The following is an 18,401-nucleotide window of genomic DNA, read 5'->3' as shown; positions in this document are numbered from 1 at the left end:
ATCAACCTTGCGAGACGAGCGGCACCTATAGTCCTTGCTCTCTGAAGTGGAATCAAGTGTAGTGTTGACCTCAACCATCAAGGTTTCCGTGCATGCCCTTGCACACACTTTTCAATCACCATGGGTGTAAGAACTAGGAAACTAGACATGAGATCCTCCTCCCAACCTCCCTTTATATAAGCGGGCTCCTAGCCCCTTGCCCTATACGGATCCCCTGTCTAGCCCGACCCTTGGCCGTAGTCCATGACTATCCTAGTTCTTAGGGTGCAGGACCCTTGTCCTGACATTACTCCCCCCTTAAAGGAGAGTTTTCGTCCGCGAAAACAAAAGTGGGAAACTTCTTCTTAAGAACACTAATGTTTTTCCAAGTGGCACCTTCTTCAGGTCGGTCTTTCCACTTGATTAAGGCTTTTTGTCGTACATGATGTCGTGTACGCAACTCATGATAATCCATAACACGTTCAGGTTCATGCGGTAAAGTAGGAGGTTCAATGTAATCGACCAAAACGTGTTGGTCAACGACGTTGACGTCCCCATGTAACCGCTTTCGTAGACGACTTACATGAAAAACCGGATGAATGCGAGAATGTGATGGTAGTAGTAGTTTGTAGGCACGATCACCAACTTGCTTGAGTATTTTGAAAGGCCCACAATATGGGGGAGATAATTTAGGTGTCGGTCCAGTTTTCAGACTTTCTGAATGTTCTGGCACATATAAAAATACTTCCTTCCCTTCTTCGAAGGTAATTGGCCGATGTTTCTCATCAGCGTATTTCTTATACCGATCCTGTGCTTGTCGGACATTCTGACGAGCAAGTTTCAGCATATCCATGTGGTCTTGGAGAAAATCCTTAATCTGTTGGAGTTTTTCGGTTTCCAACCCCACTGTAACTGGTGACCTAGGTTGAAACCCGTACATGAGCATAAAAGAACTGAAACCTGTTGTGACATGCTTAGAACTGTTGTAGGCAAACTCGAGAATAGATAAGTATTCTTCCCAGTCTGTCTGTTTTTTGCTGACGTATGCTCTTAGCATATCCTCTAGCACCTGGTTAACCCGTTTCGTTTGGGTAAAAACCTGCAAAGCCTAAAAAGATCTGTAATTCTTCCAGATTTTTAGGAGGTGGCCATTTTCGGATGGTATCCACTTTGGATTGATCCATGTATAGGCCATTAGCTGAAATAACATGCCCTAAATAATGAATTTCCTCCTTGAGAAAAGCACATTTAGATTCCTTGGCATATAACTTGTTTGTACGTAACAACTCAAACACCTGCCTGAGATGTTGTAAGTGCTCTTCTTCAGAAGCACTATAAACTAGAATGTCATCGAGCAACACAATGACAAATTTGCCCAAATATGGTTTCAAGACACTATCCATAAGTGTCATGAATGTCGCGGGCACGTTGGTTAACCCAAAGGGCATCACCAAAAACTCATAATGTCCAAACCGTGTTCGGAATGCAGTCTTAGGTATATTGGCAAGCCGAATATGGACTTGGTGGTATCCTGACCGCAAGTCGATTTTCGTAAAAATGCAAGCATGAGTTAGCTTATCAAATAACTCATCTACCCTTGGCAATGGGTATTTGTTCTTAACTGTAACCGCATTTAAACCCCGCTAGTCTATGCACATGCGCATACTGCCGTCCTTTTTCTTCACCAAAAGGATAGGCGAAGCCCATGGTGAAGAATTGGGTTGTATAAATCCTCTGCTAAGGTAGTCAGCAAGTTGACATTCCACCTCAGCAGCCTCTGAGTAACTCATATGGTAAGGTGGTTTACTAACAGGTTTACAGCCTGCAGCCACGTCAATGCCATGTTGCACTGAGCGTGTCGATGGTAAACCTGATGGAAAATCATTAGGAAAGACATCTTGAAATTCCTTTAACAATTTTTGTAACTAATTAGCAACATCATGAATATGTGCTTTCACTATGGCTTCCTCAAGTGTTTTAGGGTCCTGGGATTTGACATACTTCTTAAGTTCTGGAGTCAGACCTCGTATGAACCCTCATACTTGTTGAAAGGTATCCAAACCTTCCAACTTGAGGATGACGTCCCTATAGTGAGAGATATATTCAAGGAGTGATGGATATTGGCGCATGGAACACGTGTCCCAGGCGATCCAATTCCGATCGGCCTTGTTTGTAGGCAAAAATTCGTTGCTAAACATTGATTCAAAGGCTGCCCAACTATGTGGTATGATGTTCTTCTCCTTGAGAGACATCCACCATTTGTAGGCCTTGCCTTCCAGAGTTAAGCTCGTTTGCAGAGCTCTTACTGCATCCGGAGTACACCGTAAGGCATGAATTCCATCCCATCTACTGAGAAATATGTTCACTGCGTCCTTATTGCGGTCTCGGTCTTCGCTCTTGAAAACTGGTGGTTTAAAATTCTTCAACAAATCATCTACCTCTTTGGTAGTGAGAGTATGCAGTGTTTCATTATTTGGGCCTTGCCCTTGTGTTCCAACGTGCTCATGCATGTGGGTGTCAGCCGGGACTCTTAGTCTGCTATTGCATCAATTGAATGACTAATGTGGAAAGTTTAGTAACATTTTCATTTAAAGCCTTAAATTTTTCATCCATGACTGTCATGCGTGTCTGAAATGCACAAAATTCTTGAATATCGAGCAATTCATAAGTATCTTCTCCTGCCGTAGCGTCGCGGGTACTCTCCTTGAGAGGATTCGGCCGCGAGCCGTCATTGGCAGGATCGGAAGTACTTTGCTCAAAATCGAATGTCATGTTGATATCCGAATCCATGGCTACACAGTGCAATGAAAGAAGTACTCAAAAAAAAAAAACCTGATTTTGGTAGCACTTGCCAAGTATAGCGAACTTCCCTTTGCGCGTCGTAGCACTGAACCATCGAGTAAACAAGAATTTGCATTGGCGGCATACAAATCGAACTCCGCACTATCGCCCGTGGTTCAAAAGATGACTGAACAAGTGCCGTGTAGATGGTTGAAGCTTCACCTGTGTGAAGTATAATCTTAAGTCGTGAAGGTCGAGGGATTTTCTTCGACGGCTTGTAGCTTGCTCTAGCTTGCTTGACCACCTTGAGTCGCTGATTTGCTTGTGGGAAGGGCCACTAATAGTGGCCAAAGCTCAAAGCTAATGGCCAAAGGCCTTGAAATGTGAACTTGGTGAGTTTTTTTGAAGCAAAAGCTCATAGACAGCGCGCCGTTTGCTACGAGGAAGGAGATGGTGATGGTGCGGTTTGCTCAGGTCGGCTACGGCTGCGAGATGGTGGCGAAACCCTCTACCTCTCCATGGCGCTACCTGCAAGCCAAATTCCTCGCCAAAGCATGCACCACACACCCTGTTCCAAAATGGGAAAGACGGCCCGAATTGGCGAGAAAAAAGGCTATTTTTGGAAAAGCCTCAGAAAAGCCACGGTTCACACCTAAGACCTTGGTTTTAGGGACCTAAAGTGACCACGCCTAGAGAGAGAGTGGAAGAGAGACTCCTAAGCTCTAATACCAGTGTAAGAACTAGGGAAACTAGACCTGAGATCCTCCTCCCAACCTCCCTTTATATAGGCGGGCTCCTAGCCCCTTGCCCTAGACGGATCCCCTGTCCACACTGCCTAGCCCGACCCTTGGCCGTAGTCCATGACTATCCTAGTTCTTAGGGTACAGAACCCTTATCATGACAATGGGTCCTGATATTCCCTTACTTCAATGGACCTTCCCTTGGCAATATGGAGTGTGTACATGCACCTTTTGGAAGCATCAATGAAATTTTAGTTGCCATGGGTGAAGAAAGTAGCAAAAAACCAAATGAACTGACGTTATGGCAATGCAGACTCATCATAAATCATGCTTCATCTTTGATTCATACACTAGTCCAAGTAGCAAAAAACCAACTGAACTGGAGTTACGGCAATGCAGAATCATGCTTCATCTTTGATTCATACACTAGTCCAAGCTTTAGCATTTGCAAATGACCACGACATCATGCTTGACTTCACCAGAGAAGGAATGCCACGTATAGGCATTATAGATTGGGGTCTTGCCCTTCGACCACCGTACGAGAGAAGACCAATATTCACAAGCCCAAAGAAAGCCCATTAGGCCGTGGCAAGTAGCTGAACTCCTGAATACCAAATCTGGATGCCCTTGGAGCAAATCAGTTGATGTGTATGCACTTGCATGGGTCATCAATCAGCTCTACATATTTTGCAAACAAATATGCGACTACTACAAGATTGACTTCATGCAAACAAGGACCGTTGTTGAAATTGAGACCATACAGAACATAATCAACAAAAAATACCTACAAGACAATCCCTTTGAAAGGAAGACGCTCAATGAATTAAACTAAGAGCTGCAACGTCTTGGACATGCACCCCAAACAATGCTTACATCCTCTCTTTGAAATGTGTGTTTCTTTCTTCCACCATGTACTCTAGAGAAGCCATTATAACTTTTGAGCTCTTTTGATTTGTAGAGATATTGTGCTTTCATTCTAACTCGGGTCCAAAATTGGCATACCTTTCTTCAATATTGGCTGAACATTTTACTATGGTTGCAATCGTGTGTTGAACGTTTTTTGCTCCCAAATTTTAATATATTGGTCCCTTCTAATCGTAAGAAGACTAATTTGTGTATGTTGTATTCACATTTATGTTAAGGTGAAGATGCTCACAATGTCAATAGTGACTACTCTCTGTGGCAATTGTAAAAGACGCTGGGAATGTGCTGCTTATCAAGCTATGAGTAGGCGAAAGCAATTGCTTTGTCCGTTGCTTCTAGTGTTTATGAGGCTTGGCAAGAGGAATGCAATGTCACAGCCCACAATATTTCCATCCATGAAAGATATGGTGTTTGCAATCTTTTGAAAAAAGATGTCTAATACAAGAGCGTTAACAACACACACATGAAGTTGGAAAACGCAACCTTATTACAGATAACTACAATGCATAATGTCACAACGAATTGGACTTGTTGTCCAACTTGTATAAAAGGTCCAAGAATAAGTAGCATTTTCATCTTGCAACCCGACTACATACAAGCCATCCCGAACACAAATCAATTAATTGTGCAGCTCTTTAGTGTCATGGACGTCACGGTTAGCATCACAAGAATAATGAATGTGGTTGCAAAAGGTTTTCTTGATATAAGATTGATACTTGAAAATCCACTAATCTGCCGGTCAAACAAATGAATCCTTCTTCAACATCTTGTTATAAAAACTTCCCTCTAGGAACGATACCGGAGCTACTGTCCCCAAACAATGAGCAAACAATGCATCCTCTTCATAATTTTGGAGTGAAAAATCCATTGGATGATTGTCAATGACAAAGACTTGGAGATGTATCACATTCTATGAGTACTACAAAAAGTACAAAATCCTTAAGCCAAATGAACATGCACCTATAGAGCTTCCACGATGCAAATAACAACACAATCATAAAGACCAGCACCTCATCAGGTTCACAAAATACGATCTACGGCATCAAACAAAGGGATTCTTCTTCAACGTCTTGTTACAAAAAATTCCCTTTAGGAATGAGATTGGAGCTACTCTCCCCAAACAACGCATAATCTTCATACTATTTGGAGTGAAAAATTCGTGGGATGATTGTCAATGACAAAGACTTGGAGATGTATGAGCACACGCAATGCAACATGCTCGTGTCTCAAAATACAGGACACACCTCATAAAACAAAAATTCATCCTCACTCGTAAAAATTAACTCATTTGTACAGGGGATCACCCAATCAAGCCACAGTCTCCCAAAGTTGTACTAAAACGATGAAGTAGTTGCAGGAATCCATGAGACCAACAATGCAGCTCTGACTTCACAACAACAAACAATCTTTGAATAGATTTCATGCCGGAGCAACGACTTGCATATAATCACAGGCGTGCCAAGGTGTGGAAAGACATTCCTCGTCAAATTTCTTCACTTCAAGGTTCATAAGAGGTAATAAGAACGTTATCCTCATTGCATCCACTAGAGCAACAATTTCTCGCCTCAACAACCTATTGACAACATCTCACTATCAGTTCAAGATTCCATTGTCTAAACAACATTTTTCACAAGCAATGCATCCCACTGACGAAAGAGTTGTGGCCATACATGGTGCCAATGTCATTATCATAGACAAAATATTGATGCTAAAAAGTACAATTTTCAACATCATCGTTTTCCAGATAGTGAACATTAGTAGCAGAACACTACTTGACCCATTCTATGAGAAGCTCACCCTACTCCTCAGGGATTTGGTGCAGCCGCCTCCAACATGCCATCATGAAGCACCACCATGCTATGTATGTAATATACAAAACTTGCGATAAATCAGTGCGGCCACCACCCACAACATGTGTGCTTTCTTGGTTTGCTATGCAACAGACCCCTTGTACGTTCAATTCTTGGACACAATCCGTGTCAAGCAGCCCACAAATAAAAACATAGTAGAGACACCATTGCAATGTGTAATTGATGAGCCCAAACTCCTAAGAACAATTGACGACTCAACCACGATAATATGCACACATAGGGAGGATGTCTATAAGTACAACAACTTGATACTACAAAATTCATTCTCGACATCCAATTTAGTCATTATTGCACTCAAGACCAATGCCCTTGATGAGCCAGTGTTACAGCAATGGATTCAAGACAAGGCTTTTCATGAGCTGGACAATATTGCAATTGGCACTAGGTGTATGATTACAAAAAATATTGACTTGGTTATAGATGCAACGAATGGCTCTCCCTTTTGAATACTATCTCTTTTTGCGTTATGGCACAAATCATGTTGCTACTATAGAAGTGCTATTACTTTCCGTTGGTGCCACCATGATCATCCGAAGGACAAAGCATGCTACTAGGGCAATCAACAACAAATGATTCCACAAAAGCACATTCCCTTTGGCGCTGGTGTACACAATCACGGGCCACAAATCTCAAGGGGCAACGATATTTCGATGCTCGATTCGGAGAGTCCACCTATCCTTTCCAAAAACTTGAACCACGATCTAGTGAGCTTTTGTATGAAGATACAAGAACAAAAAAGAATGATTAAACACACCACACACACACATCACTGCAGTGCAAGACAACAAAGTAGATGCCAGCAAGGAGCAACACAACCATGCAGTAAGTTCACAAGAGGATGTAATCCGTTTCAACATTGTTCCCCCTCCCAAGAGACAATGACATACAAAGAGAGCTACATAGTCTACTCCATCAAATGCAAAATCAACAACTGTATTCATATAGCCATGACAACCGATTTTGAAGCCAAGAAACGAGCATACATCACCATTCCTCCAAAACAAATGAGATATGATGTCTCGTTCTTTTCATTGTTCTCACAAAACTTCGAGTTCAAGATACTTCACAGAACTTACGAGATAGGACTATTGCTATTGCAGTAGAACCACGAGAGATACAATAATTTGAAGGCAAATAATAATACTTAAAACACCATATAAGATATAGCATGCAATGATTTAAACTTTTTGTTGTAGGGCAATATCTCTCACTTCTCATTCTAGTCTATACCGAGCTGTTTTCTACCAATCATGTCCTTGCTCTCTGAGAGTATTCTTAAATCTTGCTCTCTAGTTGGTGTCAAGGACATCATTCAACACTCTCATTTAATGATTCAACAATTGTATGTATTGCCAGATGAAGAATTCTGACTCTGCATGTGCTTCTACAACATTTGGGAGATTAACATCATCATCAATGGAAATGGATGATCCATTCCACCAAGTAGCTTACTTCTTCAATACCATTTGCCAACACATATGCAATTTATAATACTCAAGAAGAACATGTAGTTAATGGGTGGAGGAACAAGCCTAACAACTTGTCAAGAGCGATTGGCTCACAACATACTATCATTACAATTTTTGGATCCCTTACTATGCTACATGGAATGAAGCCAATGCAAACATACATACAAGGGTTGACCATTTGTGACATTGTCCCTCAAAAGGGCACCTTTTATCATTTGTATGCATATTGGCAAAGTTGCACATCCTGAGAGAGATTGAATTCCTCTTCCACAAAGTACATCCTCAAGAAATAATCAACTTAACAACATTTGAAAAAGGCATTGTAACTATGAAGAGCGCAAACTTGAAACAATCATCAACTTTGTTTACAAGTTAAAAAACCTTGCATTCTTTGCACTTCCCCATGCCCATTTCCACTTTTAGAAGGCATTCAATTTCTTATTCCATGTAATCCGGTTCCTCATGTCACTTGCACACGTGTTCCTTCCATTCATTCTTGTCGTATTTCACTACCTTCTCTTCCATCCACATCCCTTCTATTTATGCTCAACATTGTCAAAATACTCCCCCAATATCTTACAACTCCTGCAAAAATGACTACCTCTCACCTTTGCCTTCTTCGTGCCATTCATTGCATTCACTAAAATGCTCCGCCTCCTCCAAACCTTCGCAATCAAGGCACACTAGTTTATGTTAAACTGACTATGTAGATTTTGCTTTAGGTCAGCAATGTCCTTTTTAGAATGACCAACAATGAGCATGTCATCCAAACAAAGAAGAATCACAATAAGCTTTCTATTCTGTGGTCTTTTCACTTAAAGACATGGATCCAAAGTACGCGTAAATCCTTGGTATCCCATATGAGTTTCAAACTTATGATACCATTTCCTCAATGCTTGCTTTAGACCATAAAGACTCTTCTTTAGTGTGCACACCAAATGTTCCTTGCCTTTGTGGACAAACATTTTGCGTTGCTATATGTAAATCTCCTCATCGAGATCACCATGTAAGAAAGTTGTATTACATCCATTTGAGCTCCAAGTCCTCTATGGCAACTAATCCAAGCAACAATCTCAATGTCACCATTTTGACCATTGGAGAAAAGATTTCATCAAAGTCTATGCCATACTCCTACTTGAATCCCTTAGCTAATAATCGAGCTTTGTATTTCCCAATGTCTCCTCGGTTGACTAGTACTAGCTTGCTCAGTAGCTCGACCATCTCGAGCGTTTGCTTGTGGAACAACAAGCTCTTGAGAGCTGTTTGTATAGGAGAAGTGATACATCAGAGAATGTGACATTCTAGAATGCAACATTCTAGAATGCAACCTCTTGAACTGGCTATTTAGGCTTTGTCATTTCATGTGAAGGGGTATCAATTGACCCTAAGAAAATGAAAAATATTGTGGAACAGCCACCCTACCTCACAAAGAGAATTCAAAGGATTCCTAGGCATCACAAGATGGTATAGCACTTTTGTAAACTCAAAACCTCACCACTATGTGAGCAGGAAGCTTGTTTTAAGAAACTCAAAGAGTATTTGATCTCAAGTCCTATTCTCAAACTTCCTAATATCACCCAAGAGTTTGAGGTAGTGACATATGTCAGTAGTCTTTCCTTAGGAAGTGTTTTGATGCAAGAAGGATGACCTCTAGCTAACACTTCTCGAAAGCTTACGATACAGGAGGTTAAATATGCCACTCGTGACTTTGAGTTGCTTGCATTCATGCATACTCTCAAGATTTGGAGACATTAATCTCCTTGGTTGAAAATTTCAGTTGGTAACTGATCACAAGAGTTTAAAGTGGATCTTCACACAACATAACCTCAATATGCGACAACAAATATGAATAGAATTGCTGCAAGAGTATTATTTGACTATTTGAAGAATAAAGCCTTAACTCGCAAAGCTTTTCTAGGTCTATTTCATGGTAAACAATCGTATTTTGGACAAGGTCATGGATGCTACTATGAAGGATGAAGAATGTCATAGCTTATTTCAATCCAAGCCTCTACATTATAGTCTTGAGGAGGGGAGAATTTACTCTGGAAATCACTTATGGATACCTAAGGATGCTACCTTACATAATGATACCTTATATGAAGTTCACAATAGCCCAACTTCATGACACCCAAGCTATGTCGAAACCCTCAACGCTATTCGCAAAAGTTATTATTGGGGCAAGGGGAAAGGGAGACATCCTTTGCTATGTCAAGCAATGCCTTTCATGTCAAAGGGTTAAAGCTAAAAGACTAAAGATGCTAGGTAAACTACATCTCTTGGATATTTCTCAAATGAAGTAGGAATTCATTAGCATGGATGTTATTACTTGACTTCCCATTGTTCAAGCTCACTATGACTCGATTATGGTAGCAGTCGACATTCTCACTAAAGTGGCACTCTTATACCGATCAAGACTATTTTTATGGCTTTAGATATTAGAAGTCTTTTTATGAAGGAAATATTTTGACTTCATGGTTTACCCAAGAGGATTATAAGGAATCATGATACCAAATCCACTTCAAAATTTTGGGTATCATTCTTCCAAGCCATTGCTACTTAGCTATGCTTCAGCAACACCTATTGTCATTAAATTGATGGCCAAATAGAAAGGGTTAACCAAGTAATTGAAGATATCCTCTGAGCTTATTACAATCAAAAGCTTCAAAAATGGATTCAATATCTACCCTTAGTAGAATATGTCTACAATTCCTCTCCTCATACGAGTATTGGGATGACGCTCTCTATGGTCAAGAGTGTTTATCACGAAATTTTCACACCCTACTATAAGGGTAGAAGCATCAAAACAGGGTTATATATTTCCCTACGTTTTCGTAATGTGAGATGAGACCAACCCTTTACTAATGGTTTATGCCTAAAGCTGCAAGTCTAGCAAGGGCAATGTCCACTTGTTCTCTCTCAATCTATGGAAATATGGTTGGAGGCTTACTGAGGGTACCTTGTACATCATATTGATTGTCTAGGGACCTCACAGTGATCTAGAGCAAGAAGGTGAACTTTTAATATTCTAGGGGTGATCTAGGCCTATAGGGAGCAAGGTTGCCAGAAAGAGATAAATTGGGAGGGAACTAGGAATATTGTAGGGGGTAATCTAAGCCCACACGAATAGCAAAGAGCAATAGGACTGCCAGAGCAGAGGTGAACTGGGGGTAAACTACGCCTATTCTAAGGGGGGTGATCTAGGCTTGTAGGAATAACATAGTAGTAGGGTTGCCAGAACAGAGGTGAACTGGGGATACACTAGGGCTATTCTATGGGTGATCTAGGCCTTCATGAATAACAAGAGCAATAGGTTGACTAGAGCAAGGGTGAACTGGGGTAAACTAGGCTATTCTAGCGGTGATCTAGGCCTACAAGAATAATAGAGAGCAACACGATTGCTAGAGTAGAGGTGATCAACTGAGGGTGAACTAGGTATATTCTAGGGGTGATCTAGGCCAATAGGGATAACAAAGAACAACAAAGCTAGCTAAAGCAAAGGTGAACTAGGGGTGAACCACAAATACTCTTAGAATAAAAACACATTGCAGATATTTATAAAAGGAGAGAAGGAAAGATTTGTCCCCGTTTGGAATGACATTAGTGGAATTTCCTTTGAAACCATAAAGAATATGAATGTCACATGATCAACTCAAGATGAACTTTGATAACGCAATGCCTCCTTCCATAAAGACACATTTCATATATTAACAAAAGGAAAGAAGGAAAGTAAATACCTTGATTGCACATTTGCAATGATATTAGTGGAACTTCCTTTGGAATACTAAAGAATATGAACGTCACTTGATAACCTCGAGAAGAACTTTGTTAACTCAATGACTCCTTTGATAAAGAAAACTTCGCCACTCTTCATGCATTACCAACATCAAATAAATCTTCCCTACAACACTCAAGCACATTTGGGTGGACAGGCAAATGGTACAAATTCTCGTGACTACCAAAGAGACATGTCCTTCATGAAGAGAATTAGAAGCATTTGGATTATCATTAATAAAAAATATTCTCGTTTTGAATGGGCACCCACTCTTATTTGATGTTCTAAGCCTCTTTTTAGTCCCTGGGCTTTACGCTTTTCACCCATATAACATATGTAATCAACCATATTCTTGCATCTGTCATGGGTCTCAACTCTTACTAGATTATGAAATAGCTAGCCTCACTTTATGTTCAATTATAATATCCACCAGAGTTTCTTTTACTTTGTGAATCATGTACCCTTCGAGAGTTTCTTTTACTTTGTGAATCGTGTATCCACCAGAGTTTCTTTTACTTTGTGAATCATGTACCCTTCTTTGATTACATAGAGGCTTGAACACAAGATAGTTTACAAACACAAGTACGTAGAAGATCCTCCACATACTTCATAGGAATTTCATGTCGTCTAATGTCCACACACCACTATAACTGGGTCCTTTTGATAGTAGCATCTATGGATGTTACGGGATTGATCGAACGGGTGTCCACCTGGCCGAACACATAGTCGGACACCACATTTGTACTCTGTTAGTTTTTCGAGCTAGTGTAGTGATACTCTCTGTAAATCTTGATCCCAGAGTAGCAGGTCAATTCCTTGAGTTGTAATGTTGTCATTATATTTGTAAAGGTCCATGTGAACTGGCCACTGACCATTTAGAAATCCCTAGGTATAAAGGTCAATAACTTGAATGTGAAGAAGGGCTTATCTTTGGAGAAGAAGGGAGCTCTAAAAACGTACGCTCAAGCTACAAAGCTGCTCCAACTTGTAATCGACTTTTCTAATGATTGGGTAATCCGGTTCAAATCTGAAACCTGTATTGTGTTCTTCTTTCCATGCTCTTTCATTCAAGTGTATGCTCTTTCATTCACGACTACACGTTAGTGAGCCTTAATTGCAAATTTGAGTGCTTAAATAATTGTTTTTAGTCGTTTTGGCCATAGGAGAGTGTTCCTAGACCATAGGGCGACCTTTCTGGATAGTTCTGTTGGCAGTTTTCAGGACCTTTTTCATGATGGATCATGATTTTGGTACCTTGTCGGATTGCGACCAGACTTGGTAGGATAGTGCCCCTAGGTATCATAGACCTCCTCCTAAAGTTTTGTTGCATTTCGAGTCCATTCGAGTGCCGAAATGATGTGATGACCTAGAGCTATGAGAAAGGACATATGCAGATGTCCCTGATCATTGAGTGTTGGCTTGCTTGCTGAGCTGGTGTGTTTGCTTGTTAAGGTTCACTTCTTGAGATTGACGATCTCAAAGACTCTCCGTGCCCCATCCGAGTCACTTCCCCGAGTATTGACATTATGTTAGTGCCAGATTGCTATGCTATAGACGTTTATTGTGGTAACCCACTAACAATGGCCAAATGATTTGTTTCAAATCCCTTTGTTTCATAACCCTTTGTACGGAATTCTTGCACAATGCATGGCCGAACTTCAAGATAAGAGATCTTTAGCTATGGGGTTGGTGACTTCAAAAAAGAGACCATGAGCCATCTTCAGAGTGCTCCACACACAAGTTGTCCTTCATTTTCCTCCATCTTCCCAAGTTTGGCACACCTCTAGCATCACAAGCCTTGAGAGATTCCAAGGTCATTGATGTACCATCAAGTTGTATTGCATTCTTCATCAATGCATAGGTATTTCTATTGAAGGCATAGAATGTAGGAGAAGCATATGGGAATGGATCAAGTGAAGAGAAGGCTTTTTGCATGTCCCATTGCATGTAACTTGTTAATGTGACCTTAGAAGGAGATTGAAAAGCCGCTATCATGGTCACTTGTCTTGCTACTACTTGTAGTACTATCCATGTCCAAATATGGGATAATGTTCCTACTTTCTAGGCCTTCAAGATATTGCATGTTTTGATTGCACTCTATCCACGTAACCAAAGAAAATCTAGTTTTCTTTTATTTCACCTAGAGTTCACTTATATCTTTTTAATGTTTCTAACAAAACAATGTTCTTTCGCTAATTGAGCTACCAAATGTTGCTTCACGCATAGCCAATTGGGACATACGTCCAAGAAAGGAATGGAAACTCTTTCTCGTTTGGATTGTTTGCGAGATTTATCTTTTTGTGAGAATTGTCATTATAGGATGCAAATACGTGCTTCTGGTATTGTTTTATTTGAGAAAGAGAGACAACACTTAGAGGTAGCCCTATGGCGACTCAGCCTCTTGGTGCCACATCTTATTTTGTGACATTTGTAGATGACACAAAATGCAAAGTTTGGCCTCATGCATTAAATTTGAGGATGAGATGCTCTCTTGCTTTAAGAGATTCTTGTCAAGTGTTGCAACTTAGTCCGGTAAGAAGCTAAAGGGTTTATGTTCAAAAAATGGAGAATACATCTCCAAAGAGTTTGATATTTTTTGCGTAGGGAGGGGAATTAAGCATGAGTTCACTACTCCTTATACCCCAGCCCAAAACAGTGTTTCTAAGAGAATGAATAGGACGAATCAAGATAGAATCATGTCTATATTGTCACAAGCAAGCCTAACACAAGGTTTTTGGACAGAAGCGCTTTACACAACGGATTATTTGATCAATAGATCACCACATGCATCATTGCAGTTTCATGTGCTTAAGGAGTTAAGACATAAATTGTCATATGACAAACTCAGGACATTTGGTTGTGAAGCTTATGCACACGTACCTAAGGTTCTTTGTGCTAAGCTAGATCCAAAATTTCAAAAATGCATCTTTATTAGATGGTCAATTTGGCTATTGTTTGTGGGATCCAGAGAGTCAATTCATTATCCGTAGGACTGATAATGTCTTCAATGAGATTAACCTTTAGTAGTGAAAAATGTACGGTTACTTCTTTCTACAAAGAGCTTGTGTTGGTGTAGGATCTCTAATACTCTTCAAGCACTAGGTTCATGCTCTTCTTGTAATTTAAAGTAGACCAAGATACCATCAAAGAATACCAAGACAAAGCCATCCAAGAATTCTCGTAAATGGGCAATCTACCGAGGTGGTAAAACCATCATCCGGAGTTTCGAAATCCCAAATAGGCTCTCCCTAGAGCTGACCCCCCTAGGTTTTGTCTTCCCCTTTTCTTCTTTTGTCACCTTCCCAATGGACCCTCAGTCCTTAACTAATATGCATCGTCATCCTCTGCTTAAGATGCAACCATTGTAATGTTTGTTTTCAGTCCCATGGGTCATATTTGATCTCCGTGGACTATAATTCAATCCCATCCGCCCCCCCCCCCCCCCCCCCCGAAACAAAACACTCTTTTTCAACCCATTAAGTAGGACATTTCCCGCCCCGCCTTCCCGCTCTTCTCAATGCATCGATTTCTACACTGCGTCTTTGTATCTCCTGATCGAAGAAGCTAGGGAGGTATCCACTAAAGCTTGGCTAAGTGGTGGAACGTATCTGCGGCGGTTGTCCTCAGGCCTCAGAGGCGGAAACCCTAGCTTCGGCATCATGTTGGAACTCAGGTTGCTGCAAGGGAGTTTGCTAAAGAAGGTCCTGGAGGCCATCAAAGATCTTGTTACAGATGCGAATTTTGACTGCTCTGCCACAGGATTTTCTTTGCAAGCCATGGACTCTAGCCATGTTGCCCTTGTTGCCCTGCTTCTGCGAGCTGAGGGTTTTGAGCATTACCGCTGTGACCGCAACCTTTCCATGGGCATGAACCTAAACAACATGTCCAAGATGCTTAAATGTGCAGGCAACGACGACATCATCACCATCAAGGCTGATGATGGCGGGGACACTGTGACCTTCATGTTTGAAAGCCCAAGTAAGCTCTCTATTTGAGACGTGGTTTGTCACACTGTTTAGCTGTTGAGTGGCATGGTTCTTTTGACACTTAGACCCTTATGATATTTTGACCGGTTGGTAAGTTTGTTTTAAAATGGGGTTTTTCCTGTATATTTCTCTGAAATGCTGCATGATGTAATAGTCTTTAACTACCAATAGGTTTCTTGAATCTCTGCCAATTTACATTTATCTTTCCGCTTTTACTGTAGCTACCTGGGGCTTTTACAGAGTAATTGTCATTTACATCTTATGGCACGTTTGAATACATCTGCATTTGCACAGTTTGTGGGTGAAATAATCAGTCTCGCCGACGCTAAGCTTTCCTATAAGTCATCTAGTAGGATTCACTTCAATTTTATGTCTCTGTGAGAGCATTAGTTGCTCCTAGAGGCTCCTTGTAGTATGCAAGTTGGTTTTTCTGTATATTGAGGCCACCATTTTTGTGATGATTAAGCAAATTTGGTTTTTGATTGTGTTTGGATGTCTGGTTACACGCCCTGCATTTTAGTTTTTATTTAAGACAATGCTGATTGTTTGAGCTGTCAGTAAACCCTCTGCACATGATTGCATACGTGTAATTGTTTGTTTGGTTTTGCTTGATGCTGCTCTTTCTAGATCTTGAAATTATGTTGCAGGAAGCATTATCTTTATGACATTGGTCTTTTCTGTCACTATTGGCAGATCAAGATAAGATTTCAGACTTTGAGATGAAGCTAATGGACATAGACAGTGAGCATTTGGGTATTCCTGAGACAGAGTATGAAGCGATAATCAGGATGCCTTCTCAGGAGTTTGCCAGAATTTGCCGGGACCTTAGTACCATAGGAGACACAGGTTTGATGGGTTGAGACATTGCTTGGCTTTGTGATTTTGCCTGAACCAAGCTAAGCTGCTAACTGTTTTTTGCGATGCTTCTAGTTGTGATTTCTGCTTCTAAGGAGGGAGTCAAGTTTTCAACCAAAGGTGATATCGGAAGTGCCAATGTTGTTTGCCGCCAGAATACCTCTGTTGACAAGGTAACCCTGTGGCTGGTGTTGTTTGCAATTTTACTGTATGAAGCTTTTGTTCAAAGAACTTCATCTAACTCAAAAGCATGGGCTTTTGTCTTTTGAGGGGTTGTTTGCCAAATTTACTATAAAGAGGCCCTTTGATTGTATAACTTCATGCGACTCAAAACCACTGGCTTTTTGCTCGTGCGGGGTTGTTTGCAATTTAACTGTAAAGAGGCCTTTACTTGTATATTTTCCTGCAACTCAGAATTATCAGCTTTTGGTTATTACAGCCTGAGGATGCAACTGTTATTGAGATCCAGCAGCCCGTGTCCCTGACTTTTGCACTTCGGTACATGAACTCTTTCACAAAGGCAACACCACTATCCAATACTGTAACAGTCAGCATGTCAAATGAGCTACCGGTTGTGGTGGAGTACAAGATTGCGGAGATGGGTTACATAAGGTTCTATCTGGCACCCAAGATTGAGGAAGACGAAGAAGTCAACTCGTAGGTACAGAATGTGCATGGCTTTGGATTGACCAGCAAGGTAAATGGTATGAATGCTCTAACCTACTGGAGCTTGTTCTTTGTGGGTCTTGTAACGGCCTGGAATACAATGTCTACATGTTAAGCTTTCACTGCGAATTGCAATATATGTTGAGCTGTGTCCTTACCTACCTTCTGATCTAGTGCACGCTGGCAGTTTGTGCTGACTACAAGTTGCATCTGTTATTGATTAACTGAACTCTATTGACAGTGCTAATAACTATATCTTGCTGCCTTGAATAGTACTTTCTTTCTGTAGTTTGTTCTTCAAAACTGATGACCAAGATTAGTTCAAGACCGAGTATTATTTTTGTTACTGAAAAGTAATCCGCCCATGCTTGAGAATTGTTCATATCAGTGCAATGATGATTGGGTTTTTTTTTTTGCTAGTAAAATCCCTTACTGTAGAATGTATGTGCTTTCCTTATTGGTAAACGTTTGTAGGCTATGTTATTTGAGAGAAGCAAAACAGAATTTTTGATGTCCAAGGAACAAACACAACACTTTAAGATTTATTTGATGCCTCTCAACCTTGGACTTGCTTCCAAGAGGACATTGGGATAGCAACCATAATCAACCCTATGCGCGATCCATAGTTAATTTATGGTAGAGATGGTACCATGCCAGTTGGGGATATACTCTATCGAGGGATCGAGAGATGGGAGCTAGCTAGCGAGAAAAAAGGTGAAATCGCAAGATGACTTGCTCAAATGATACATACACTGAAATATGTAAACTTTGTTCATAGTGCAGGAGGGTCATCTTTGTGCATTGACTTTAAACAAGCATCTGTGTATATTGACATGGTTGATCAAATGTTATGGAAGATAGCTCCTAGAGGATCCAACATTAGAATGCAAGTGAAGTTTTCAAGCAAGCTATCTGCTCTTGTGCTAATGCTTTGTTGTGAAGTGTGTTTTAAAGGCACTAGTAATCGTAGTTGAGAGAAATGGTTTGATGTGCAATGTATGGAAGCAAGTAAATACTTGATGTGTTTAGACTTAACAAAGTTAAGAAGACTATCAAAAGCTACTACTTGCAAACAAAACACTTTTTGGCTTTTTAAAAGAAACCCTCAGTGTTGTTGGGTTAGGGAGACTTTCATTGTTTTCAATGCATGATGGAGATTTATCTTTCAATTCACATCTTGACATTTTTTTACTTTTCTTGCATTCTTTAGAATGCTAAGGTGAATCTTCACCTTGTATAATATCAAAATTTTTTACACATACACATATATGTTTTTTTTGCATTCTATTATGTTAGAATGCTAAAGTGAAGTTTCACCTTGCATAATTTTAATATATTCTATATGTATATGCATA

General features: G+C 40.5%; 1 protein-coding gene across 1 annotated transcript; it reads left to right on the top strand.

The window, feature by feature from the left end:
• The first annotated feature begins 14,999 nt into the window (after positions 1 to 14,999).
• Positions 15,000 to 17,318, top strand: LOC147459268 (DNA sliding clamp PCNA-like). Its single transcript, XM_086509802.1, has 4 exons — positions 15,000 to 15,517; positions 16,219 to 16,371; positions 16,456 to 16,553; positions 16,820 to 17,318. The coding sequence occupies exons 1-4, from the start codon at positions 15,199 to 15,201 to the stop codon at positions 17,039 to 17,041; spliced, it is 792 nt and encodes a 263-aa protein (XP_086365928.1). The 5' UTR covers positions 15,000 to 15,198; the 3' UTR covers positions 17,042 to 17,318.
• The last annotated feature ends 1,083 nt before the right edge of the window (positions 17,319 to 18,401 follow it).

Source organism: Adiantum capillus-veneris, chromosome 4 (assembly GCF_014529385.1).
Source record: "Adiantum capillus-veneris isolate H3 chromosome 4, ASM1452938v2, whole genome shotgun sequence".
NCBI lineage: Eukaryota > Viridiplantae > Streptophyta > Polypodiopsida > Polypodiales > Pteridaceae > Adiantum > Adiantum capillus-veneris.
This window is presented reverse-complemented; position numbering and strand designations above follow the sequence as displayed.

What these genes read in the sequence shown, in the direction of transcription:
- LOC147459268 (XM_086509802.1), top strand. Translation starts at nt 15,199, where the DNA reads ATGTTGGAACTCAGGTTGCTGCAAGGGAGTTTGCTAAAGAAGGTCCTG. An exon ending in TAGTACCATAGGAGACACAG is followed by an intron (nt 16,372 to 16,455) that starts GTTTGATGGGTT and finishes CGATGCTTCTAG; the next exon opens with TTGTGATTTCTGCTTCTAAG. An exon ending in AGAATACCTCTGTTGACAAG is followed by an intron (nt 16,554 to 16,819) that starts GTAACCCTGTGG and finishes TGGTTATTACAG; the next exon opens with CCTGAGGATGCAACTGTTAT.